The 24,332-nt window shown below is 41.5% G+C and overlaps 2 protein-coding genes across 2 annotated transcripts; both read right to left on the bottom strand.

Annotated features, from left to right (window-relative positions):
- Positions 1-6,189: 6,189 nt before the first annotated feature.
- LOC104711021 (protein NRT1/ PTR FAMILY 2.3-like) lies at positions 6,190-8,283 on the bottom strand. Its single transcript, XM_010427692.3, has 4 exons — positions 8,046-8,283; positions 7,730-7,947; positions 7,118-7,656; positions 6,190-7,034 (listed from the first exon to the last, which is right to left on the bottom strand). Exons 1-4 carry the CDS (start codon positions 8,140-8,142, stop codon positions 6,239-6,241), a joined length of 1,650 nt encoding a protein of 549 aa, XP_010425994.1. The 5' UTR covers positions 8,143-8,283; the 3' UTR covers positions 6,190-6,238.
- Positions 8,284-9,683: 1,400 nt separating this feature from the next.
- Positions 9,684-11,944, bottom strand: LOC104711020 (protein NRT1/ PTR FAMILY 2.3-like). The gene is made up of 4 exons (XM_010427691.2): positions 11,711-11,944; positions 11,399-11,616; positions 10,786-11,312; positions 9,684-10,715 (listed from the first exon to the last, which is right to left on the bottom strand). Exons 1-4 carry the CDS (start codon positions 11,805-11,807, stop codon positions 9,905-9,907), a joined length of 1,653 nt encoding a protein of 550 aa, XP_010425993.2. The 5' UTR covers positions 11,808-11,944; the 3' UTR covers positions 9,684-9,904.
- Positions 11,945-24,332: the final 12,388 nt, after the last annotated feature.

Here is a 24,332-nt window from a genome sequence, read left to right as displayed (position 1 = left end):
GTCTAGTGAGTCCACTAAGTGTTTCACAACACTCCCCCTTGGACGAACGACCATGCCTATGTTGGATGGGATCGCTACAATGTGCTTAGGGGATACTGCCTCATTAAAACCTTACCAGGAAAACCCATTGGGACAAAACCTTGGTGAAGGAAAAAGAGTACAGCACACATTGCTCCCCCTGTTCCAAACATCACTCCAAGTCCCTAAGTCTCCGCATTCCAATCTGGTGCGCGAGCTTCTTGAAAGTTGTTGTCGGTAACAATTTGGTGAAGAGATCGGCTGAGTTGTCACTTGACTGAACTTGCACTATCTGAACTTCTCCGGCCTTTTGTTGTTCATGTGTAGAGAAGACTTTGGTAATATGTGCTTCGTCCGATCTCCCTTGATGTAACCTTCCTTGTGCGATGCAGGCTGTGTTATCTTCATAAATTACGGTTGCTTTTTTGCTGTCTTTGACGATACTGCAATCCGTCCTGATATGTTGAGTCTTCAATCTCAACCATACATACTTAAACTTTCTTTGCTATAACCTGCATCAGCTAAAACCAACTAAAACCTTCTTTGTTATAGTTAGTAAAATATAAACCCAAAAATTAAATGTTCCTCCATAGGTAACATACTTAATTTCACTCTAGTGCCTTTGGGTTTGTCAAGAACTAATTCTTGCTAGGAGGTTCACGGCAAAACTTATCTCTGGTCTAGTGTGGCTAGCCAAGACATTAACTCTCCTATAGCACTGAGCTATGGCATTTTAGGACTGAGAACTTCCTCATTGTCCTTCTTTGGACAAATGGATCTTTATCCAAATCAATACTCCTAACAACCATTGGGCTACTCAATGGGTGAGCTTAGTCCTCATTAAAACTCTTGAGTATCTTTCTGTATATGCCATCTAGTGCACAAGGATACCATTGTTTCTGTACTCAAGCTGCAATCCCAAACAGAATTTTGTCTTGCTTAGGTCTTTCATCTCAAACTCTCTTTTGAGATATTCCACAGTTTGGGCGATTTTCCCAGAGGTTCCAAGGATGTTTAAATCATCCACATAAACTGCTATTATCACAAATCCTTTGTTTGAAAACTTCTTTATAAATATACATGGACTGATTGGGTCGTTCCGATAGCCTTTCTTTGCCAAATAGTCACTTAATCGGTTATACCACATTCGACCACTTTGTTTCAGTCCATAAAGCGATTTGTCTAGCCTTATGCAGTACTGTTCTCGAGAACCACTCTTATCTTTGAGTTCTATTCCCTCTGGTAATCTCATATAGATTTCATTATCCAGTGGACCATATAAGTATGTGGTTACAACATCCATTAACCACAAATTACAGCCAGACTTATTAGATATCTAAAAGTCGTTGCATCCATCACAAGGGAGTATGTCTCCTCATAATCTTTGCCAGGTCTTTGAGAGAATCCTTGTGCTTCAAGCCGTGCCTTATCTCACGCTTTCATTACTTTCATTTCTTTTTCTTACAAAGACCAACTTATGTCCAACTGGCTTTAATTTCAGGTGTTATCCTTAAGGTCGGACCAAACACACTACTCTTCTTCTAAGAGTTTAGCTCCACGTCAATAGCTTCTTTCTTTGCTTTGAGTGCACTCTAATATAGACGTGGGCTCTAGATCCTCATTTATCTCAAGTGCTACCTTGTATGCGAAAATATCATCGATGTCGACATCCTTACAGTTCCAAGTAATTCCAGACATGATATAATTGATAGATATCTCATCTTTATCAATATTCTCAGGACCTAGAGGTTCAGCGTCCTGAACCCCATCCGGCTCCTTATCATTTGCCGCGGCCATGTCTGTACTCTCGGTAATTCCCTTAGCCTCGGTCTGATATGCACCTCTTTTAATTTCCGAGGATTCTTATCTTTGGAACCTAATGGTCTACCCCGTTTCAAACGTGGCGTAGACTCTGTAGCAACTTGATTATTGTGTTCCTTCTGAACATCAATACGTACTGGTGCATTGCAAGCTGGTATGTACGATTTTGTCACCCTCTTTGGGTCAGCAAAGGAATCTGGCAATTGATTAGCTAGCTGCTGAAGATGTACAATCTTCTGAACCTTTGCATCACATGCTAGAGTTCGAGGATCTTGCCAATTTAAGGATGTTTGATTCCATGCTAATTCCTTTACCAGCTTGCTAGTCTCACCACCCAATACAGGGAATTCGGACTCAATAAATTGACAGTCCGCGTATCTGGCCTTGAACAGGTCTCCTGTCAGTGGCTCGAGATACTTTACAATGGTGGGAGACTCATATCCAACATATATTCCCATCCTCCTCTGAGGTCCCATCTTTATTCTCTTGTGATGATGCATTCGATACATAAACGGCACACCCGAATGTCTTTAGATGGGATATGTCTGGCTCATGACCCGTTAGTAATTGGGAATATTTATTCTCACTAGATGGCCTGATGCGTATAAGCTCTACTGCATGTAATATTGTGTGTCCCCAAGCCGACACAAGAAGCTTCGACCTCATGAGTAATGGTCGAGCAATCCGTTTAATGAGGGATTCATCTAATCCACTCTCTGTATGTTCATGTGCCACAGGGTGGACCACACTTCCCCCCATGGACATACCATTATTATTAAACGCTTGGGTTATATGCTCACCAGCACTGTCTAGACTTATAGTCTTAAGTGGATAATCTCTTTATTTACTGGTGATGGCCTTATAATGAGTTTCCCTTGTGTACATACTACACACATGAGATTCTTAGGGATAACTCTTCTCTCTTAGGAGTATGCCCATTTTGATATCGGCTTACGCATCATGTTAGGACCCGGATGGCCAATCCAGTCATGCCATAAAGTGAATTATTGAACATCTTGTTCATTTAACATTATGTGCTTTGCCAAGTTAGCCTCTATCATGTTAATCTTAGCATGGTATAAACCAGAGGCTAGTGCAGGTATAGTCTCTAGGATCTTCTTTTGTCCTTTCACATTTTCTGTAATGTAGAGGAACTCTTTAGATCCTTCACCCTTGGTTTCCACATGATAACCATTCAATCTTATATCTTTAAAGCTCAACAAGTTTCTCTTGGAGCTGGGTGAATATAAGGCATCACTCAATTCAATGTGTGTTCCCTTAGGCAACAACACGTGAGCCTGGCCGTAGCCCTCTATAAGATTTGCTATACCCGCAATTGTACTAACATTGGCACTTTTCATAATTGTGGTTTAATCCACTATCCACCACACTTATTTTCTTGTCCTTAGCCATAATAATGGACAAGAATTTAAACCACAATAATAATCCAATAAACATAGAAATTAAACCAAAGCTATATTTAGGCAACCAGAAATCTCATAATTTAATTGGTCATCATTCTCATGGCCAAATTTCCTTTACCATCGAGATGCACCAAAATTAGTTTCTGGATTCTTTTCAAATTCTCTTGATAGATATTAATTAGATGTTTAGGAGTCATGCATGTCTTTATCCAATGGTTCTCCATACCATATCTATGACAAGTGGACTTGGTCTTATGTTTCGGTTTGAAATGACCCGCGGCCTTTCCCCCGGACCACGGCCGAAGCCTAATCGGTTTCTATGGCCTTGACCATCATAATTATGCCTTTGGTAAGTCCCACGACCAGGACCACCATGTCCACTTCTTCCTCGGCCACGGCCACTCTTGTCCCTACGGACATAGTTAGACTCATTGGTCTCTTTTGGCTCTATAGGCTCTTGAGGATTTTTCTTAGTCATATAAACCTTGTGGGCTTCATTGCACTTTTCATCAATAATATCTCATTGTTTTGCTCATCTAGCATTAAACAAGAGTTTTAGGTCTGCGTAGGTTTAAAAACCTTTCCTCGCGATATTGCTGCTGGAGCACAATGAAATGTTGAGAATGTCTTCTCCAACAATTCCTTCTAAATGACCTTAGTACCACACAACCTTAGGATTGAGACAATCTTTAAAAGCTCTGAGTTATACTCATCCAAGAATTTGAAATCCTGGTTCCTTAGGTTTTTTCAATCGAATTGAGCCTTTGGTAGGAGCACCATCTTGTGGTGTCCTATATTTGCTTTTAAGCTCTGTCCAAAGGTCAATAGGGTCATCTATTGTGAGGTACTGGTTTTCTATTCTCTCAGCAAGATAATTGTTTGATGTCTATATTTTCAGTGCGATCATCATTATTTTCAATGCATCCGCATAGATCATATTTGGAGATTATTAGTCTTTGACATTCACAAGATTTATGACAGGCATCATATCATTAGCATGCGGTATTAGCTCCCATTACCATGCAAATAGGTCATGCGGATTTACCCCTGTTACCATGCCTTTAATTTGTTCATAGGCCATGTTAAAACATGCCTTGCCTTTTTTATAATTTTCGTGGTTTAATATGTCTTGTGTTTATCTCATAATTTCGAACTTAGGACATGCGATATTTAAGATCAAACCATGTCTTAGGCCATGCGATATTTAATATCGAACCATGCCTTATCTTTTCTTATAATTTTCGTGGTTTAATATGTCTTGTGTTTATCTCATAATTTCGAACTTAGGACATGCAATATTTGAGATCGAACCATGCCTTAGGCCATGCGATATTTAAGATCGAACCATGCCTTATCTTTGCTTATATTTTCGTGGTTTAATCTATGCACACAAGACAACAAAACTAAATAGCATGCAATAGTTTCCTTTTCTTAGATAATCTAGAAATTTTCCTTTTTCTTAACTTTTCCTTTTCCAATTAGGAATTTAAACAAAAGTTTAGGGACCTAGACTTTCTCTAGGATCCCGATTTTAATTTGGTTTTTAGGGTTCTTATGCAACCTAAATTTACAGGAAAATTCTATGCCAAATTCGATTAACAATACTCTTATGCAAATCGATTTAATTTCAAAGATGCATGCATGAAACAATCCAAGTTTAAATCTCCTAGAACAGTTAGATCAAATCCTATCTTATGATCCTAACAATTTGATTCTAGGTTCTTATGCAACACAAACAATCAAGCAATCATAGACAATTTAATCAACCAATTCGGATTTTAAGCTTGATATAAGTTTGGTGCAATTATCAATCAATCTAACAATCCTAACAATCCGATTTTAAGTCTTAGGATTTAGGGAATTTAAAGTTTGTTAGATTGTGTACTTGGATGTTTTAGGGTCTGATAGTTTTAAGGTTCCAGATTCGATTATATGGTTTTAAGAAGGTCTCGGATCTTGTTTACCTTTCACCAATTTGGGGTTGACTGGAATTGATCTGGGAGCTAAAGACCTCAGATATACCTTTGATTTCTGATTATGAACCTCGAACCTCGACCACGGACTGCTATCGACCCGATCCTCATACCGCTCTCGAACTGCTTCCGGACTGCTCTCGGACAGATCCTCGTATCGCTCCCGTACCGCTCTCGGATGCTTCCCGGAACCGCGAACTCAAACTCCTTCCCGCGAGCAACTCCTTGCGCGCGAACTCACCCCCGGACCAAGTAACCACAAACCTCGATAAGGTTTTAAGAAAACTCGATCACGAGCTAAGGATGCTCGTGTATCAACAGAAAGAACTTCAAGATCAAGAGAGAATCTCGAAGGAGATGAAGAACAAGAGGCGGTTTAGGGTTTTAGGGAAGAAGGAGAAATCGGCGGCTGCCTTAGGGTTTAGGGTTAGAGGCTATTGTGCTGATAACGTGTTATGAATAGAGAGTTTAGGGATAAAGCTCTTGTGATTGTTATTGATTATGCTCGAGGTTACAAGTATATATAGTAGTGTTACAAGTCTTAGCTTAAACCGACCTAAGTACTAATGGTCGAGTAAGGCTTCAGCTAATAGGCCGAAGCTGTATGGACTGAGTATAGCCAATGGACCGAGACTCCATAAATAACATACGGGCCGGTCTAGTGAGTGCACTAAGTGTTTCACAACAAATTATTAATTCTAGAAAAACCTGAAGATTGTTTATGTGACAAGTTACTGACAGCCTGACAGGGCGCACGGAGGAAGCAAGAGTTACTTTCACCTAATTCTTTTGACTTCAAACTTTAATAAGAAGCAGCTGCTGATTAGTGATTACTCTGTTGCATCAGTTTGAACGTATCATTTTCTAATGCTAGTAAACATACAAAAACACACTTACTAAAAATTTCATACAAATAAAGTTAACAGGAGCATGTAAGGTACTAATTCAAGACATGGAGACAATTGTGATGTATAGAGAAAATTGAAACAACAGGTTGTGTCTTTAGTTTGTAACATCTTTTTGATCTTGTTTCTGATCATTATCCTGGAGGTTTCTGTATCTGTAAAACCAAGAGCATACAAGGAAGTAGCCAAAATTCAAGACACCTAAAATGACTAAAACCCAGTAAACATTGTCAACTCTTCCGTGGTTAATGTCATCTGGTAACCACGCCGTGGTTCTTCGGATAACATCGATAAGAGCTGTACTCAAATAGAAAGAGATTCCAATCACTAGTGAAGTCAACGAAGTCGCAGTGTTCCTCAAAGACTCGGGGAACTCACCATAGAATAATTCAATATTCGCCGGAAACTGGAAGGCCTCGCCAATACCAACTATCACAAGGGGAGGAAACAACCATAACACTGACATGGGATGCTCATTTTCAACTGTTTTCAGCCTCTTTGTTTCGACAAATGCAGAGAGTGCCATGCTAAGGATGGTTAGAACCTGGCCTACACCGACTTTTTGAAGCGGTGTCAGCGACTTATGAGTTAGCTTCTGGTACGTGGGGTAGACAAGCCAGTTGTTCAACATGATAACAATGCATGCAGTGAATATTATTATGACTTGGAGGGATCCGGCTGGAATTTGGAAGTGAGGGCCAAGCCCACGGTCTGTGACTAGAGCTTGGAGTACAACCAAGCTTGTTTGCATGACCATGGGAGTACTAACGAAGATGATTGATAGCCAAAGAGGAAGAACTCGGAGAATGGCTTTGAAATCTTCTACTTCCTGCACAGAACATAGCCTCCAAATGTTATCATCTTCAGTCTTTAACGCTGCACGGTTCAAGAACCTGCACATGTAAATATCTTTCAGTTTTGGTTTTAGTTTCATGCACACGGTTCAAGAACCTACAAGGTTTTTATTATCTTTTACCTAAAGCTCTTAGAGGGCACTGCAGCCAAAGTCTTGCCCTCTTTTTCCAGCCCACTGTGATAGTCTTCTTCTTTGGATGTGATCACAGCTTTTCTTTTTGCTATAGCAGCGACCACAACGCGGATCAGACTCGTAAAGGGACTTCCCATGGGTTTGTCATGCTTGTATAATCTCTTCCCAGAGACGAAAACGATGAAACTGATCAAATTAGCTATGGCGCAGAGACCAAACCCGAGTTTCCAGCTAGCATTGTCTTGTGTATATACAATTGCTGTTGCACCAGTAATAGCTCCAGCATATAGTGTAAGGAAGTACCAGTTGAAGAAGCTTCCTTGTTCTTTAGGTTTCCCATATTGGTTTGCACCCGCAGATGCCAAGGTGAACCGCGTTCCACCTGCTCCAGTGGTCACTAGAGCTAAAGCTGTATACAAAATCCCGAGCTGGAGCTTCGACGGAGACTGGCATAGGATTGACCCCGTTTCACACGGTCTAGGTCTCAAGTTGTCCAAAGATGAGATCAAGGTCAAGAGAACGATGCCCTGAAAACGTTTATGAACTATTAAGCTTTATATATTAAACACACATGAGAGAACCAATGAGTCTTGGACTTACAAGGAGAGAAATGAAAGCTGAGGCCGAGATGACTGGAATGTTTCCAAAGAATGAATCAGCTAGAATGGCTGCAACAACAGGCAACATGCTGAGACATCCATTAGCAACGTTTGAAATCTGCGCAGCAGCGATGCTCTTGATATTGAACTCTTCGATTAGGAAGACGATCAAGTTCATTACCCATCCGAAAGAAGTCACGGATAGGCCTAACAACGTGGCTGCACCACGTAGAACCCAACAAACAATCATCAACGTTTGTCATTGTCTTTGGTTTCAAAAACATAGACCAAAAATAATAAAAATCACTATAGCTAACCAATCATAAACGGGAAAGTGATCCAGCCACCGCGCTTGCTGCCTGCATCATCACCAGAGCTCTGAGCTTCTGTGTCAGAAGAAACTGAACCAGCCATTGACAGAGGAAACAGAGGATTCACGTCAACAATGTGTTTGTGTGTAATGATGCAACTAGATAACAAAAAAAAAAAGAAAACCACTTTAAGGAGTATATATAAGCAAGAACAGAATAATTATATGTTGTGCAATGATTTGTTAATGATCCCTTGTTGTTGGTCCAATTATATAATATCAAATACCTACTCAGATTTTGACCTTTCATCAACTGTTGTCGTGTTCCAAAATAACGTGGTTGAATCTAATAATAATTAACAACTATAAAAAGCATTCCACTTTTCCTCAGTATGCACGCTTATCATCAATCATGGCGAGAGAGAGCATAATTCACAAAAATGGGCATAAGATCAATATTTGTCTTTACACATTCTGTCTCATTGATCCGAGAGAAGAAGCATAATACTCCCTTCGTTTCAATATATAAGATGTTTTAGAGAAGTTTGTTGTTTTATAATATAGGATGTTTTCAAATTTTAATGCAACTTTTAGATTAGTTTAGTATTTTATATTATACAGTATTATTTTTGATTGGTTGAACTTGTTAAAAGTAAAGTCTTCTTAATCTAAGTGCTTTGCTTAAAACATCTTATATTTTGAAACGGAGGGAGTATTATTTACTGTAAATGCTCTATGGTCTCAAGTTCTCTATTACTCGACCTCAATTGGAAGTGGTTGGGATGATTAACGAGAAAAGGTAGATATCAAATGGAGCCTCCACTAATTTATAGTGGACTGCATTATCAGTCGATGATAACAAGAACACATATAACCCTGTTTCTTTTATCTTGTCAAGTCACCACCACGTACGACTCACCACAACTCAAAATCCGTTTGTAATTTGTTTCATGATTTATATAGATATGTGAATTCTAGGAGCTTTAGTTAGCAGAAATTTTGTAGTAAGATTTATAGATGAAAAGGTATACTTCAATTTACGATGCTATTGTCTCGTATATTAAAAGTAAAGATGGAGAGAAAAAGTTAGATTGCAAAAAAGTGATGTTACTGAAAAACCTAACAAAGTAGTTGCACCAAATAGAACACCTAATATATAGATATATCAATATTTTTCTGTGGTTTGGGTTCAATAACATAAAACAATATTTTGCAAAATTATTAGATATTACGAGCCATGAAAAGAACAAGAGGGAGCGTTTGTGTTGTGTGTGATGAACTGATGGTGAAGTCAGATAAAAAGCCTTAACTTATATAAAGCAAAAAAAAAAAAAAAAAAAAAGAAGCAAAAACTTAGCAATTATGTAACTTATGTTGGTGAAATGATTTGGTAAATGATATTGTTCTGACCAATTAGATTAATACCTACCCAACTGTGACATTCATCTACTGTTGTCACTTGCCAATATAATACACAACTAACAAAGGAAATGGCCAGAGATTTTTCAATATCATTATTAGAACAATACATTGACTAGTTTTATGTATCTTTAGAATGGTTTGATAGAATTTGAGACTGTTGCAAAATCAAGAGAGGTATCTTTTGGAATATCAATAAACTTAGGTGACAGATGAAGATGATAGATAGTAAATGACATTTCCTTGATTCGATTACTCTGTTTCATCAGACTGGAAAGAATTATTTTCAGAATGTGGTACATATACAAAATCACATTTCACATAATTGCAAACAAACAAAAAACACACGAAAGGAGCATGTAAGATATTTTGGTTCAAGACATGGAGACACTTAAAATATAGAGAAAGTGAAACAAAACATGTTGTGTCGTCTTATGTTGCAACATATTATGGATCTTGTTCCTGATCATCATTCTTGAGGTTTCTGTATTTGTAAAGCCAACAACACACTAGAAAATAGCCAAGATTCAAGACTCCTCCAATGACTAGAACCCAGTAAACATTGTCAACTCTTCCATGATTAATGTCATCTGGTAACCATGCAGTGGTTCTTTGGATCACATCGATGAGAGCTGTGCTAAGATAGAAAGAGATTCCAATCACCACCGAGGTCAATGAAGTGGCAGTGTTCCTCAGAGACTCAGGGAATTCTCCATAGAATAATTCAGTATTTGCCGGTAACTGGAAGGCCTCACCTATGCCTACTATCACGAGAGGAGGAAAGAGCCATAGCACAGACATGGGATGCTCATTCCCAACTGTTTTCAGCCTCTTTGATTCCACAACCGCAGAGATGGCCATGCTTAGGATGGTGAAAACTTGGCCTATACCAACCTTTTGAAGTGGTGTCAGCGGCTTGTTGGTTAGCTTCTGGTACATAGGGTAGACAAGCCAGTTGTTTATTATGATGACGATACATGCAGAGATGATTGTTATGACTTGGAGAGACCCAGCCGGGACTTTAAAGTGAGGCCCGAGCCCACGGTCTGTGACTAGACCTTGGAGTATCATCATGCTTGCTTGCACCACAATGGGAGTACTAACCAACATGATAGCTAGCCACAGAGGAATAAGTCGAAGAACCGCTTTGAAATCTTCTACTTCTTGAACAGAACATAGCCTCCAAATGTTATTAAATGAGTCATCACCACTAAGTTTTAAGTCCCCTTCAACCTTCAACGCTGCCCGGTTTAAAAACCTGCAAATGTGAAGATCTTTCAGCTCTGTGTTTTAAGTTTTATGTATCAGTCAAGGTCTTTTTGTTTCACCTGAAGCTCTTGGAGGGCATGGCCTCTTCTATGAGCTCATTGTGATGATAGTCTTCCTCTTTAGATGAAATCACAGCCTTTCTTTTCACTGTAGCAGCAACTACAACGCGGACAAGACTTGTGAAGGGACTTTTCATGGGTTTGTCATGCTTGTAGTATCTCTTCCCGGAGATGAAAACAAAGAAACTGATCAAATTAGCAGCAGCACAGATACCAAACCCGAGTTTCCAGCTAGCATTGTCCTGTGTATATACAATTGCTGTCGCGCTAATAATGGCGTCTGTATTTACTGTGAGGAAGTACCAGTTGAAGAAGCTTCCTTTGTCTTTAGGTTTCTCATACTGGTTTGCACCAGCAGATGCTAAAGTCACCCTTGTCCCTGCTGTTCCAGTAGTCACTAGAGCTAAGGCTGCATACAAGATCCCGAGCTGGAGTTTTGATGGTGACTGGCATAGGATTGAGCCTGTTTCACACGGTTTAGGTCTCAAGTAGTCGAAAGACGTAATAAGAGTCAAAAGAAAGATGCCCTGGAAAAAAAGTTTTAATACTAGTAAGCTTTTTGTAATTAAGTAACTTAAGAGATAGTAGAGAGATCAACGAGCTCTTGACTTACGAGAAAAGAAATGAACGCTGAGGCCGAGATGACGGGAATGTTTCCAAAGAAAGAATCAGCTAGAATAGCTGTAACAACAGGCAACATGCTGAAACATCCATTGACAATATTTGAAATCTGAGCAGCAGCGATGTTCTTGATGTTGTATTCCTCGATCAAGAAGACGATCAAGTTCATTACCCATCCGAAAGAAGTTATGGAAAGGCCTAACAACGTAGCTACAACACATAGAACATAGACAAAAGAGTATATCAAGATTTTTATCTCTGTGTTTTGGGATCAAGAAGAACATGAGACAAAAATATTACGTACCCATCAAGAACGGGAAAGTGATCCAGCCACCGCGTTTGCTGCTTGGATCACCAGAACTCTGAGCTTCTGTGTCAGTAGTAGAGATTAAAGCAGCCATTTGACAGAGAACAGAGGAAGCAGATGAGTTGTGTCCAGTACTGTGTTAGTGTCTTGTGATGCAGTTATATAAAAGAAACTAAACAAGTGAGTACAGAATAATTATGTATGTTTTACGCAATGATTTGCTAATGATGCATGATCCACTTTGTTCTAAATTATATAATACCTCAATAACTACATCCAAATTCTGACATTTCATCAATTGTTGTCGTGTTCCAACTTCACGTGGTGAATGTAATCATCATAGACATCTAGAAAAAGATTTTACCAGACCTCCCACTTTACCAAGTATCCACTAACATCGATAGTGGCCACAATATACTTTTCCCAGTCCACAAAAATTGGCATAAGATCAAAATATGTTCCTGTGCACATTCTATTAATTGATTAGTTATTTTAATTTGCTTTATACAGTAAATGGTAAATTCCTCTGAAATGTATTTTACTTTCAATAAGCATCATCGAATCAGATTGTGAATCATTTCGGTTCCTTCAGGTGTTTTGTTGAAGGTTGATATACCTTCTTGTGTTCATTGGAGATGATGTTTCTTCTTCATGCAACTATGCAAGTATAACTACCATGTATGGAGTAAAGGGAAAGAGGGAAAGCCTAAGAAAGATGATAAAGAGAAGAGTGATGGTGCTTGTGTTAAGCAAGCTTCTTGGATAGATTTGTATTAACCAGAAGAAGTTAGAGGTTATGCTAAGCTTGCTCGATTGGATAAACCCATTGGCACTTGGTTGCTTGCTTGGCCTTGTATGTGTTAAGTTTAAAAACTTTGTTTAAAAAATAGACTCAAAGCTGTTTACTGCGAGTTAAGCCATCTCTGTCAGCTTCAAATCAGCCTGTGTGAAAGCAAAACATCGTTCAACCTAATAACATTCAGGAAGTCAACTTAACATGCATGTCCTGTAGATAAATTACTAAAGACAAACCAACTCGTCTTTTATTACTAAAGATTTGTTCATACATCAATAATGCAGATATCTATCTATCTCCTAGAACCAAGCGCACAAAAACATGTTGTAAGTTATTGAATTATAATAGACTACTCACTGCGACAAGCTTTATGCTATCAATGCATTATATTTCATCCTAGATTCACCAAATACCCATTCATTTTCAGAAAAATATGTAATGTCTGCACTATTATAATCATTAATCAACATCACCAAATGATACTAGGTTTTTTTGTGTGTCTTATCCTAGTAGGTTCAATTAACCTTATGTGTTGTAGTACTTAAGGTGTCAATCCAAATGGGATTATGTTGCTAATAATCAAGATGCAATCAAGCAATCACAAGTCAAGCCAAATCAAGAAGAGTGTTTGTCTAACCATCCTAGAATGATCAAAATGCAAAACGAAAATGAGTTACAGAACTAAAAATGAGAATGCATGACAAGAAGCGGAAATGAATAAAAACTTAAACGAGTCTAAACATGAGCTACAAGAAAACGAGGAACGAAATAGTCTCGGGAATGTAATAAAAATCAGAAAGATAAAAGTCTTAAGGATGGGAGTAATTGATCTCGGTGGAGTATCCTAGTCTACAGAGTGTTTAACATGCCACAAGCAATCTATCCCTAAACAATGAACATCATAACTTAGCTAATCCAATCTCTTGGTAAAAGCTACTCAGACTCAACCACTTCCATACCTAGCTCTCGCTAGAGAAACGTGGTCGAGCAGACATGAAAAACAAGTTCATTCACGTCAACAAACGTCCTAGACAACTAATCTCTTAGGCTAGGAACGTAAGTCTCTGGCACTAGTTGGTCTGAAATTTCATCGAACACCTTTTGGGTGTGGAAATGTCTCGAACCTAGTTCCAATTGATCAGAGAGAAACTAGTAATTCTAACTCTAGTCCAGAAGGGAATCATACAAATCAAGCTTAAACACCCTACATCCTAAGATCCTCCACCTAATCTATCCCATCCTCAAGAACTAACGCACTACTCAGATCCGAAAATCATAGTCAAGATTGCAAACACATAAAACATTGAAACAAGCATTCTTAGATAGATTAAAATGTGATAAACAAGTTTGTAGAAGAAATCAAATGCAAATACTCAATGTATCAAAAGATACCTGGATACAAAATCTGAGAACGGTTTTTGGTGGCTAGCGAAACCTTACAAAATAAAAACGAGATCAAAACTAAGATGTTGTCGCGGAGACTTAACAAAACGTATTTATAGTAAAGACATAAAATCCCTAAAACTTAAAACGACAAGATGAAGAGTCGGTTTGGGAATCTCCTGAAGCGTGTAAGATGGAACGTCTTCCTGACATGTGCGAACGAGTAGTGGCTTGAGTGAGTGATGGCGTTGGCTCAAACGGTAGTCGACGATGGAGTGATGGCGCGACTCGAGCGGATGTGTGATGACGGAGTGACGGCGCGACCCGAGCGGATGTGTGATGACGGAGTGATGGCGTGACCCGAGCGGATGTGTGATGACGGAATGATGGCGCGACCCGAGCGGATGTGTGATGACGGAGTGATGGCGCGACCCGAGCAGATGTGTGATGACGGAGTGATGGCGCGACTCGAGACAGCCTAGCTCCAAAGTCTCCTAAATACCTGAAATACTCCAAAATGCACGATGTATGCGAAGATAATGCAAGAACTACCTAAATATGAAAAGTGTACAAAAGAGAGTAGAAATTCATGCAAAACAATTAGTTATCCTAACTAGATGCGTGACAAAAACATGCTTAGCAGAGACAAAATATAGACATATCAACTCCCCCAAACTTATTATTTGCTTGCCCTCAAGCAAACGATCAAGAACAAGGCATGGAGAAGAGGTGTGAAGATGGGGTCTCAGAACCTAAAACATACTGAATAGAGTAGTTAGAATCAAGGTCCTTGTTTTTAGTTCTATGATGCATGGTGAAGGAATTTCATTCGCTTGATCTACACATGCAATCCTATCAATCACCCCCTTTAACATTTATTAACAAAGAACCATGAATCAAGCTATGCAGTGTCATTGAACTCATTTGGCTAGGGTGAAAGGTTAGAGACAAATGTGGTCTCTTTCTCAAGTGGTTCCATCGATACATAACAAGGTTCTCTCATGAAAAGAGTTGAGCTTAAGAGAAGACTAAAGGTTGAAACCAACTGATGCATACAAGAGCAGCGCCCTGTCTACCCAAAGAACATTCCAAACCGAAGTTGGACCTATCTCTACCCTAAACTTCATCTCAAACTCATTCTTTCATTCTTTAGATTTGGTCTTAGGAAGAGTTCACTTCTTATCACTCTAGCGGATTGGGAAAACTCTAATATCACTATGGTTCATTCTCTTTTCTTCTGAAGACACTAGACATCTTAAGCATTTTTACTTTCTTTTCTTTGTCTAATTTTTTTTTTAATTTCATGCCCAGAACCAATTATTCTTTTTACTTTGCTCACCCCAAATCCTTTACTAGACGTGTAAACTTTGAAAACACATCCCCTTCCTTAAGACTTCCTACCCTTTACTTTTCTGCACAAATCCAAACCCAATAACCAATGTCAAGTTCTCACCTAGTCCTACTAGTCCGGATAACGCGAACTAGAGCTACACAGGATCCTACTCTTGTTGGTTAGAACCTAACACTTTCTAACAAGCTCAACTCGGAAAAGACCTGACACTCAAGAATACAATTGGCTTGAAAGAATGGTTGGTTAAGGGTGCGGGAAACTGTTCCAAAGATGGGAATCAGCTACTTGGATTGACAAATGTGGTAAAAATGTGAAAGACAATCCAAGTATGTATATGGTATCCATGAGTTCAACTTCAATGCATAACAAGATAATTGCAAGTCAGGATTAGGTTCAGATAGATAGGGAATGACGTCAATTCAGAACATGCTTCAATCTTACATTTTCAAATTCAATCAACATGCATCAAAAAACTAATAACAAGGGCCTTGATCCTATCCTATTGAATTCAGCATGCTACCAAGGTTACAATCATCATCAACCCCTATGCTAAATGCAACAACCCTATATGAATGACACTAGACTCAATCCTAATATGCAAGTGCAAGCTACATGAACACTCTGTTTTTGTGGAAATTTTCAAAAAATTTCAATTTTTTTTGGTTTTTCTATGCAAATAAATGGATGCTATCTCAAACATGATATTATGCAAAAAATTGAAATAAGAATCACAAGACACAACATCAGATACATCATCTCAAACCCTCCCCCAAACTTAAATTACACAGTCTCTTGTGTAAGAAAAATTTGCAGGAGGATTTAAGAGTCACAACAGAAACAATGCAGAAATGAAATGGTATATACAATGGAAGGTAGGAGTACCTCAGTAGTAGAAGAAGGAGTCTGAGCTCGCCCAAGGAGTTGGTGCGTGGTACTGGCTCTGTCCTTCACCGTGTTCGGGATCCGCAGGAGTGGACTCACCGGGTTGATCGACTTGTTGCTTAACCGCTTGCGTATTCTGATAAGTGCTCGGCTGCTCGTCGCACTGCATGTCGTCGACTCTGGATTCGCCATGGTCCGAGACTAATACTACCACATCCGTAGGCTGATAATCACCTTGCTGCCCAACTTGTTGCTCAACCTCTTGCTCAACATGAGCTGCAGAACAACGCGCTGATCGACGACTTGAGGAGGCTCCTGAACCACGCGAACCTTGTCCCCTTCTCTCCCTAGATTCATGTGACGAATGGCGTGAAGGGACAGGTGTAGGCTGACGCTGCCGTGGCAGAAATGAAGATTGACGCGCTGGAGAGGGAATCAGAGAAGGTGTTCGCGCTAGGTGTGCGGAAGGGCGTCCTGACGTTGGTCTGTTGTCCTCGGGGATAGACCTATGGGCGGCAGTTGTGGAAGTCGAGCAGCTAAACAAACGCACGAGGTTCTTGACAGTCTTGGAAAGGCTGCTAAGCGCCTTGTCTCTGGCTTTCTCCCATTGTTGAAGCTTGTTGAGGCGGTCATGAGCTGCTTTGACCCCTCTGCTCATTCTCGGTTCGGTGTACTCTTCAAAGTAGAATTGGTCAGGGCGGTACTCAACTGCGTCTTCTTCCATTGGATCTTCTCCTGGTTCTGCGACGTCGACATGTTGCTCTTCCACATCAGAGTGGTATAATGCATCCGCTGAGGGAATGAACTCGACATACGCACCCCTCAAGATTGTAGTCAGGTCGACGCAAGGGAGGAGTAATCTCGAGGGTCCAACCGCAGGATGCACAAACTTGTATCGCAATCGTCCATTCCTCAATCCCCAGTCCAAAGTGCGTAGCTGCCGCAAGTTGTTTATGTCTATCCAGCGTGGTGAGTACGGCTCGGATTGTAGAGCAACGCCTGCAGCCTCAAGAAACCAAGTCACTATACCTCCCATACACATTACTCCTGGAGTGCGGTTGCTGGTGAGTCTCGAGACCTAAGTCTTGTATGACATGATGTAGTTGAGAAGGTAGAGCGAGACGGAGGTGTTGGACATATCGCCTTGCAGTGCAGTACAACCCATGGAAGTGAACGAGAGTCCTTTAAGTGCCAGATCGATCATCTCAAGCTCGCCATAAGTAATATATCCCTTAATCTCCTTGGCATAAAAGGCATTTGCGACCGCTTTCTGGAAGTAACGCAACACCGGGCTTCTTAGTTTCTTCGCCTTTGTTTTTGATGTAGTAAATGTTGGCGTGCTTCCGATCGTTGCCCAGAGAGCAGATATCTCATTCCTGTCAAACTGCGGCGTGGTGCCTGTTCAGCTGGGAAAACCGAATATCTCTTCGATGGCTCGGAATGTAAGATTGCAGAACTGGCCATGAACGCGGAAGGTAATGTAGCCCAATCCTCCATCAGACATCATGCCTGGCTCATCCGCGTACCAGTGCATCTCCAAGGTAGAAAGGAACTGAATTGTCTCCTCTTTGTATCCACTCTTGGGGGTGTTCATAATTCTCTCCAGATGACATCGCCGAAACAAGTACTGAACATCCTCCCCAATCCCTAGTAGCTCCATCGTCTCAGGATGTGGATATCTTGTTCCACTGAACTCGCACTGTTGGAACAGCTCGTAGTACTCTTTGGGAGTCAGCTTCGTCTCATATTGTCGTCGTCGTACAGATTTCCTTGGCTCTTGTGCTGGACGCGACGCAGGTTCTTCCTGTTCGTAATCACTGCCTTCGTCTCTGGAGAGGGAAACACGGGCCGGTCTCTTCCCGCGACTCTTGCTCTTGGAGAGTGGTTTGTCTGGTCTGCTCGAACTCGCTGGTTGTTCTGAACCCCCAACAACCTCGTCAACCATGTTTCTCATTTTAATGAAACGCTTCGCCATGGATTCTGGGGATGAACGTTCTCCAGCAACACAACCATATGCCTCTCTCATCTTGTGTATAAGCTCAGTGCTTTTTCTGTTCCTCTGAAACATGTAAACTCAAAGCTAAACGTTAATACGTTAGTGAGCAAATAATAAGAGCAATTAACAACTTTGATATTTAGAATGCTAAGAGAGGAGTGTATCAAACCGCAAAGACAAGTATGGTTCACGTCGGTGAATCAAACGAGCTGGATCGAGTGGACGGTGCTTTGATGGCGTGACACGATCGAAATTTTGACGGCGAGGGTCGAGTGGATGGTGACGGGAGAGACGTGGGTCGACTCGAGCGAGACGGTCCGGTGAGGGTCGAGTCGTGATTCTGACGGCAACTCGAGCAGAGTCGGATTCGGTCGACTTGAACGGTGGTGACTTCGGTGGAACGAGCAGTGACGACGGAGCGAGAAAACCGATCGAGTGAAGTGGTGATGGCGCGACTCGAGTGAGGTGAGTCCAGAGAGGGTCGAGTGGAACGTGAGCAGTACACCAGGGGTCGGGTTACGATGGATGTGGCTCGATCGAATTAACAGCACGGCGGCTCGAGCAGGGTAACTCCGGCGGTCTGTCGATGATGGTTGTGTGCAATGGTTTCGAGCAAAAGGGAGATGAGAGAGTGATGATTGTTTGTGGGTTGGTGAGTTGAGAGTGAAGAAAAGAAAAGAGAGATGGTTTAAAAAAAAGAGAAGGAGAATTGTGAGGATAGGGGTGATGGAGAGAAATGTCGTGCAAGTTGAGAGAAAAAGAGAGTGGTAGTGGGATGATGTGAGAGGATGAGACATAAAGGATGTTTGTCTAGTGGGGGGAAACAAGGGTGAGAGGAGGTGAAATGATGGGCACGTGAGTGAGAGGAGAAAATTGATAAAACCAATAATTAAGATTTTTTCTCCATATTGTCTTCTGTTCCCGCATTAAACCAACATTCTCTCCTTGAATCTGCTTCTCCCTTATATATTTTTTTTTATTCCCAATCTCTTCTGTTGAACTCATCATATTCGACTTCACTCTATATTCACTCTTCTAACCGCATTTTTTTATTGTTGCTTAGACTCCCTTCTGTAGATTCCTGAACACAAGAAAACCAAAAACAAAAATTAAAAACACAAGAATCCTAAAAATTATTTACAGTGATACCTTTGGGACTTCCTCCCAAGTGAGCTTGTTTATAGTCACTAGCTTGACTTTTCAGCTTTTTAGGTTTTTGGGGGTTCATAGAGGGGCACAGAGATCCCCTCTGGTCCGACTTGATCAGCTAAATATTTCTTGACTCTCTGACCATTTACAGTGAATTCACTACCATCCTTGTTCAGAAGAGTGATAGCTCCGAATGGCAGAACTTCCTTGACGTCGACGTTCCAGACCACCTAGACTTAAGCTTTCCAGGAAATAACTTAAGTTTGGAGTTGAAAAGCAAAACCTGATCCCCAGTCTTGAGCTCCTTGACAACGATTTTCTTGTCATGAAAATTTTTGGTCCTTTCTTTGTAGATCTTTGAGCTCTCATAGGCGTCAAGTCTGATTTCTTCCAACTCATGTAGATCAAGAGTCCTCTTAGCCTGAGTTGCGTCAATATCCAAGTTCAGCAACTTGATAGCCCAAAGTGCCTTATACTCAACCTCTACAGGGAGATGACATGCTTTACCATAGATCAACTGAAAAGGTGTTCGTCCTATTGGCGTCTTGAACGCTGTTCTGTATGTCCAGAGAGTCTCGTCCAGCTTGACAGACCAATCTTTCTTCGAAACTCCAACAATCCTTGACAAGATTCCCTTGATCTGCTTATTCGAAACTTTGACCTGTCCGCTGGTCTGAGGGTGATACGCAGTAGACACCTTGTGATTAACCCCATACTTTCTCAACATACTCTCAAACACCTTGTTGACGAAATGAGTTCCACCATCACTAATCACTGCTCTTGGTATCCCATATCTTGGAAAAAATATACTTTTGAACAGCTTTAGAACAACCTTGTGATCATTGGTAGGACTGGCAATGGCTTCAACCCACTTAGAAACATAATCAACTGCCACCAGAATATAGAAATTTCCATTTGATGGCGGGTTGAAAGGACCCATGAAGTCGATACCCCAAACATCAAATATCTCCACTTCCAAGATTGGGTTCTGGGGCATCTCGTTTCTCCTTGTGATGTTGCCCATCCTTTGACAAGCGTCACATTTGGCGATGAAACTGTGAGCGTCTTTGAACAAGGTTGGCCACCAGAGGCCTGCTTGAAGAACCTTCTGAGCTGTCTTGAATGTGGCGAAGTGACCTCCATAGGTGGAGCCGTGACAGTGCTCAAGCACTCCCTGTACTTCCCCTTCTGCTATGCATCTTCTGAACAGACCGTCAGAACCTCTCTTGTACAGATAGGGTTCATCCCAGAAGTAGTGGTTGACTTCTCTGAAAAACTTCTTCTTCCTGTAGGGATCCATGTCATCAGGAACTTCTCCACAGACCTTGTAATTCACGAAATCAGCATACCATGGCGCAGTATACGAGGTGATCGCCATACAGTTGATTTTTAGGTTCTCAACCCCGGCATCATGCATCTGCTTACAAACCTGGGCGACCAGAAGTTGTTCCTCAGGCATTGAGTCATCTATTGGAACAGCATCTTCAATCCTCATCCTTGACAAGTGGTCTGCAACTCCATTTTCTATTCCTTTCTTGTCAACTATCTCCATGTCAAACTCCTGGAGAAGCAGGATCCATCTCAACAGTCTCGGGTTGGTATCCTTCTTCGAGTAGATGTGTCTCAGAGCGGCATGATCGGTATACACAATGACCTTCGAACCCACAAGATAACTCCTGAATTTCTCAAATGCAAACACAACTGCTAGGAGTTCCTTCTCTATGGTAGCATACCTTCCCTGGGTCTCGTCCAAGGTGCGACTCGCGTAGTAGATGACATGAAGCTTCTTGTCAATACGCTGTCCCAGAACTGCTCCAACTGCGTAGTCTGAAGCATCACACATGATCTCAAAAGGATGATCCCAATTCGGAGCTTGCACTATGGGTGCTGAAACCAAGGCTTCTTTAATCTTGCTGAAGGCTTCCAAATATGCTGCATCAAATTCGAACTCAACCTCCTTGCACAGCAACCTTGTCAAAGGTCTTGCAATTTTTGAGAAGTCCTTGATGAATCTCCTGTAAAACCAAGCATGTCCCAAAAAACTCCTGATGTCCTTCACTGTCTTAGGCGGTTGAAGCTGAACCATGACCTCAATCTTTGCCTTGTCAACCTCAATTCCTCTTTCAGAAATCTTGTGTCCCAGAACGATCCCTTCTTCAACCATGAAATGACACTTCTCCCAGTTCAGCACCAGGTTCGTCTCCTCACATCGCGTCAATACCCTGCACAGATTCAACAAACAGGAGGAGAAAGTGGAACCGTATACAGAGAAGTCGTCCATAAACACTTCCACTGACTCCTCAATCAAATCCGAGAAAATTGAAGTCATGCACCTCTGAAAGGTGGCAGGAGCATTGCACAAACCAAATGGCATGCGACTGTAGGCGAAAGTGCCATAAGGACAAGTAAAGGTTGTCTTTTCCTAATCATTTGGGTGGATAGGGATTTGGAAGAATCCACTATACCCATCAAGGAAATAATGATAGGGATGACTAGCTAGTCTTTCCAACATTTGATCAATGAAAGGCAGAGGAAAATGATCTTTCCTAGATACAACATTCAACTTCCTATAATCTATACACATCCTATGTCCTGTGATGGTTCTAGTTGGGATTAACTCATTTTTGTCGTTTTTGATCACAGTTATGCCTCCCTTTTTAGGTACACAGTGTACTGGAGATACCCAAGTACTATCAGAGATAGGATAGATAACTCCAGCATCAAGTAGTTTCAGGATTTCTTTCTTAACTACCTTTTTCAGATTAGGATTCAATCTTCTTTGGGGTTCAATACTAGCATATGATTCATTTTCAAGATTGATCCTATGGGAGTCTAGAATGATCGCGGTCGAGTGAGAGGGGTGCGACTCGATCGAACAGGACAACGGTGTCTCGAGTCGGGTCTTGACGTCGGTCGAACGGCAGATATCACGTTCTGAACTCTCTGTCTCAATTACACATACCTCCTCTGCGTCAGATATCTGCTCGAATTCCTCTGATCCATCCGTTTAAAAAAAGGAGTCTTTATGTCACGTTACCGAGGGCCTCGTTTTTAACTGTTCGTATTTCGTTCATTCCATCGGTATGCTCCCAGGTACCTGTAATTGTTTGATTATTACCGCAGTTAGAAAAATAATTAATTTTTTTCCTTTTTTCAATTGAATATTAATCTATTCTTTTATGCTCGTTTTTCTTTGTGGGAATCTAGCAGATTCTTGTAACAAGTGGTCTCCCCATGCAGAAACCCTTCTTCTCCATCCTTGGTTAGAGCGGTTTTGAGATGATCTTCTTCAGCTAGTCCCTCCAACAACTCGTCAGCCAATTTATCCATCTCTTCAATGTAGAAGACTTGTCCTCCTATCGTTGGCTTCTTCAAGGTATCCTTGATGTCAAATTTCATAGTGAAATCGTCGCCCAGATTGAGGTCAATCTTGCCATTTCTGACATCAATGATGGCTCCAGCAGTCGCTAGGAAGGGTCTTCCCAAAATCAGAGGATCTTTAGGTTCTTCATCCATCTCCAGAACCACGAAGTCGGTTGGCACTTCCACGTCTCTGATCCTGACAGGTAAGTCCTCTAAGATACCATGTGGAAGTCTCACTGATCTATCTGCAAGGATGAGGGAGATGTCGCATCCCTTAAACCTTGTGAAACCCAACCTCTTAGCCACAGAGAATGGCATCAGATTCACCAAAGCGCCAAGATCACATAAGAACCTCTCAAAAGACATAGGTCCAATGGAGCAGGGTAGAGTGAATGATCCAGGATCTTTGAGCTTCTTGGGTACAACCTTCTTCTGGATGATTGCACTGCACTCAAGACTTAGTACAACCATGCCTTGAACTTCTTTTGATCTCTCCATCACCAAGTCCTTGAGGAATTTCTGGTAGTGAGGAACAAGTGCGAATGCATCGAACAAGGCTTTGTACTTCTCAGTAAGCTGCTTCTTGAACCTCACTGGAAAAGGTAGAGGAGGCTTGTACGGTGGAGGGATGAACCTCGCAGGTCTGTCTTCAGGAACAGCAGGCTCCTTAACAGCTTCAGGCTCGGATTGCTTCACTGGCTCGACCGGGTCTTTGACTGCTTCGTCTGGGTTCTCCGTCTGAGTGTCATCCTGACCAAAATCCTCCCCAGCTAATTCCTCACTGTCTTCAGTGACGTCTAGAACTCCTTGCCTGGGAGGCAATGTTTTCCCACTTCGCAGCGTGATGGCATTGGCGAACTCCTTGGGGTTCTGAACAGCTTTACCTAGGAATTGGCCAGGCTTTGGGGCAGAAGTAGAAGTCGATTGGCCCTCCATGTACCTTATCTTTGAATTCAGAGTTTCGAATTTGACGTTCAGATCATTGTAGGAACATTCCATCCTCTGACTAAGGTTAGCGAACTTCTTTGCAGTATCCATGGAACCGCTAGCTTGGCCCTGAAGAATTTGTTGCATCATCTGCTTCATTTCTTGATCTGGGGTTGGTGTAGGCTGAACTGGTTGAGGGCGGAATCCTGGCAGTGGTCCTGAGGGAGCTTGGTAACCCTGCTGGAACTGTTGTTTTGGAACGAATCCCGGATTATAAGGCACAAAAGGTTTTTGTTGCCCTTGCTGTTGTTGTTGCGGCGGGTACACCTGATCTTGTGGATTAGCAACATTGGTACTTCGGTAAGACAAATTGGGGTTCGTCTTGTAGGGGTTGTAACCTTTGTTGTATCCACCCTGATTCTGAACATAGCTGATCTCTTCACTCTGCTCACCCTCCCCATCTGGAACTTGGAAATGGTCGTCCTCAGAGACGAAGTGGACGCTCCTCTGCTGGCTCAGCAAGATACGGTCAAGCTTCTCGTTGACATTCTTGAGGTCCTTCTTGTACTTCTCTTCAGACCCAGCGTCGCCGTGAAATGTGCGGTCATAATCCTCGTTGTAGTTGCCGTCGGACTGAGCGAGATTCTCCACCAGTTGCCAACCTTCATCGACATCCTTGTTCAGGAAGTTACCGTTAGAAGCGGTATCAAGCAGCATACGTATTTTGGGAAGGACACCACGGTAGAGAGTACTCAGTAATGACTCGTTGCTG

Source organism: Camelina sativa, chromosome 9 (genome assembly GCF_030686135.1).
Source record: "Camelina sativa cultivar CO46 ecotype springtype chromosome 9, ASM3068613v1".
Lineage (NCBI taxonomy): Eukaryota > Viridiplantae > Streptophyta > Magnoliopsida > Brassicales > Brassicaceae > Camelina > Camelina sativa.
This window is presented reverse-complemented; position numbering and strand designations above follow the sequence as displayed.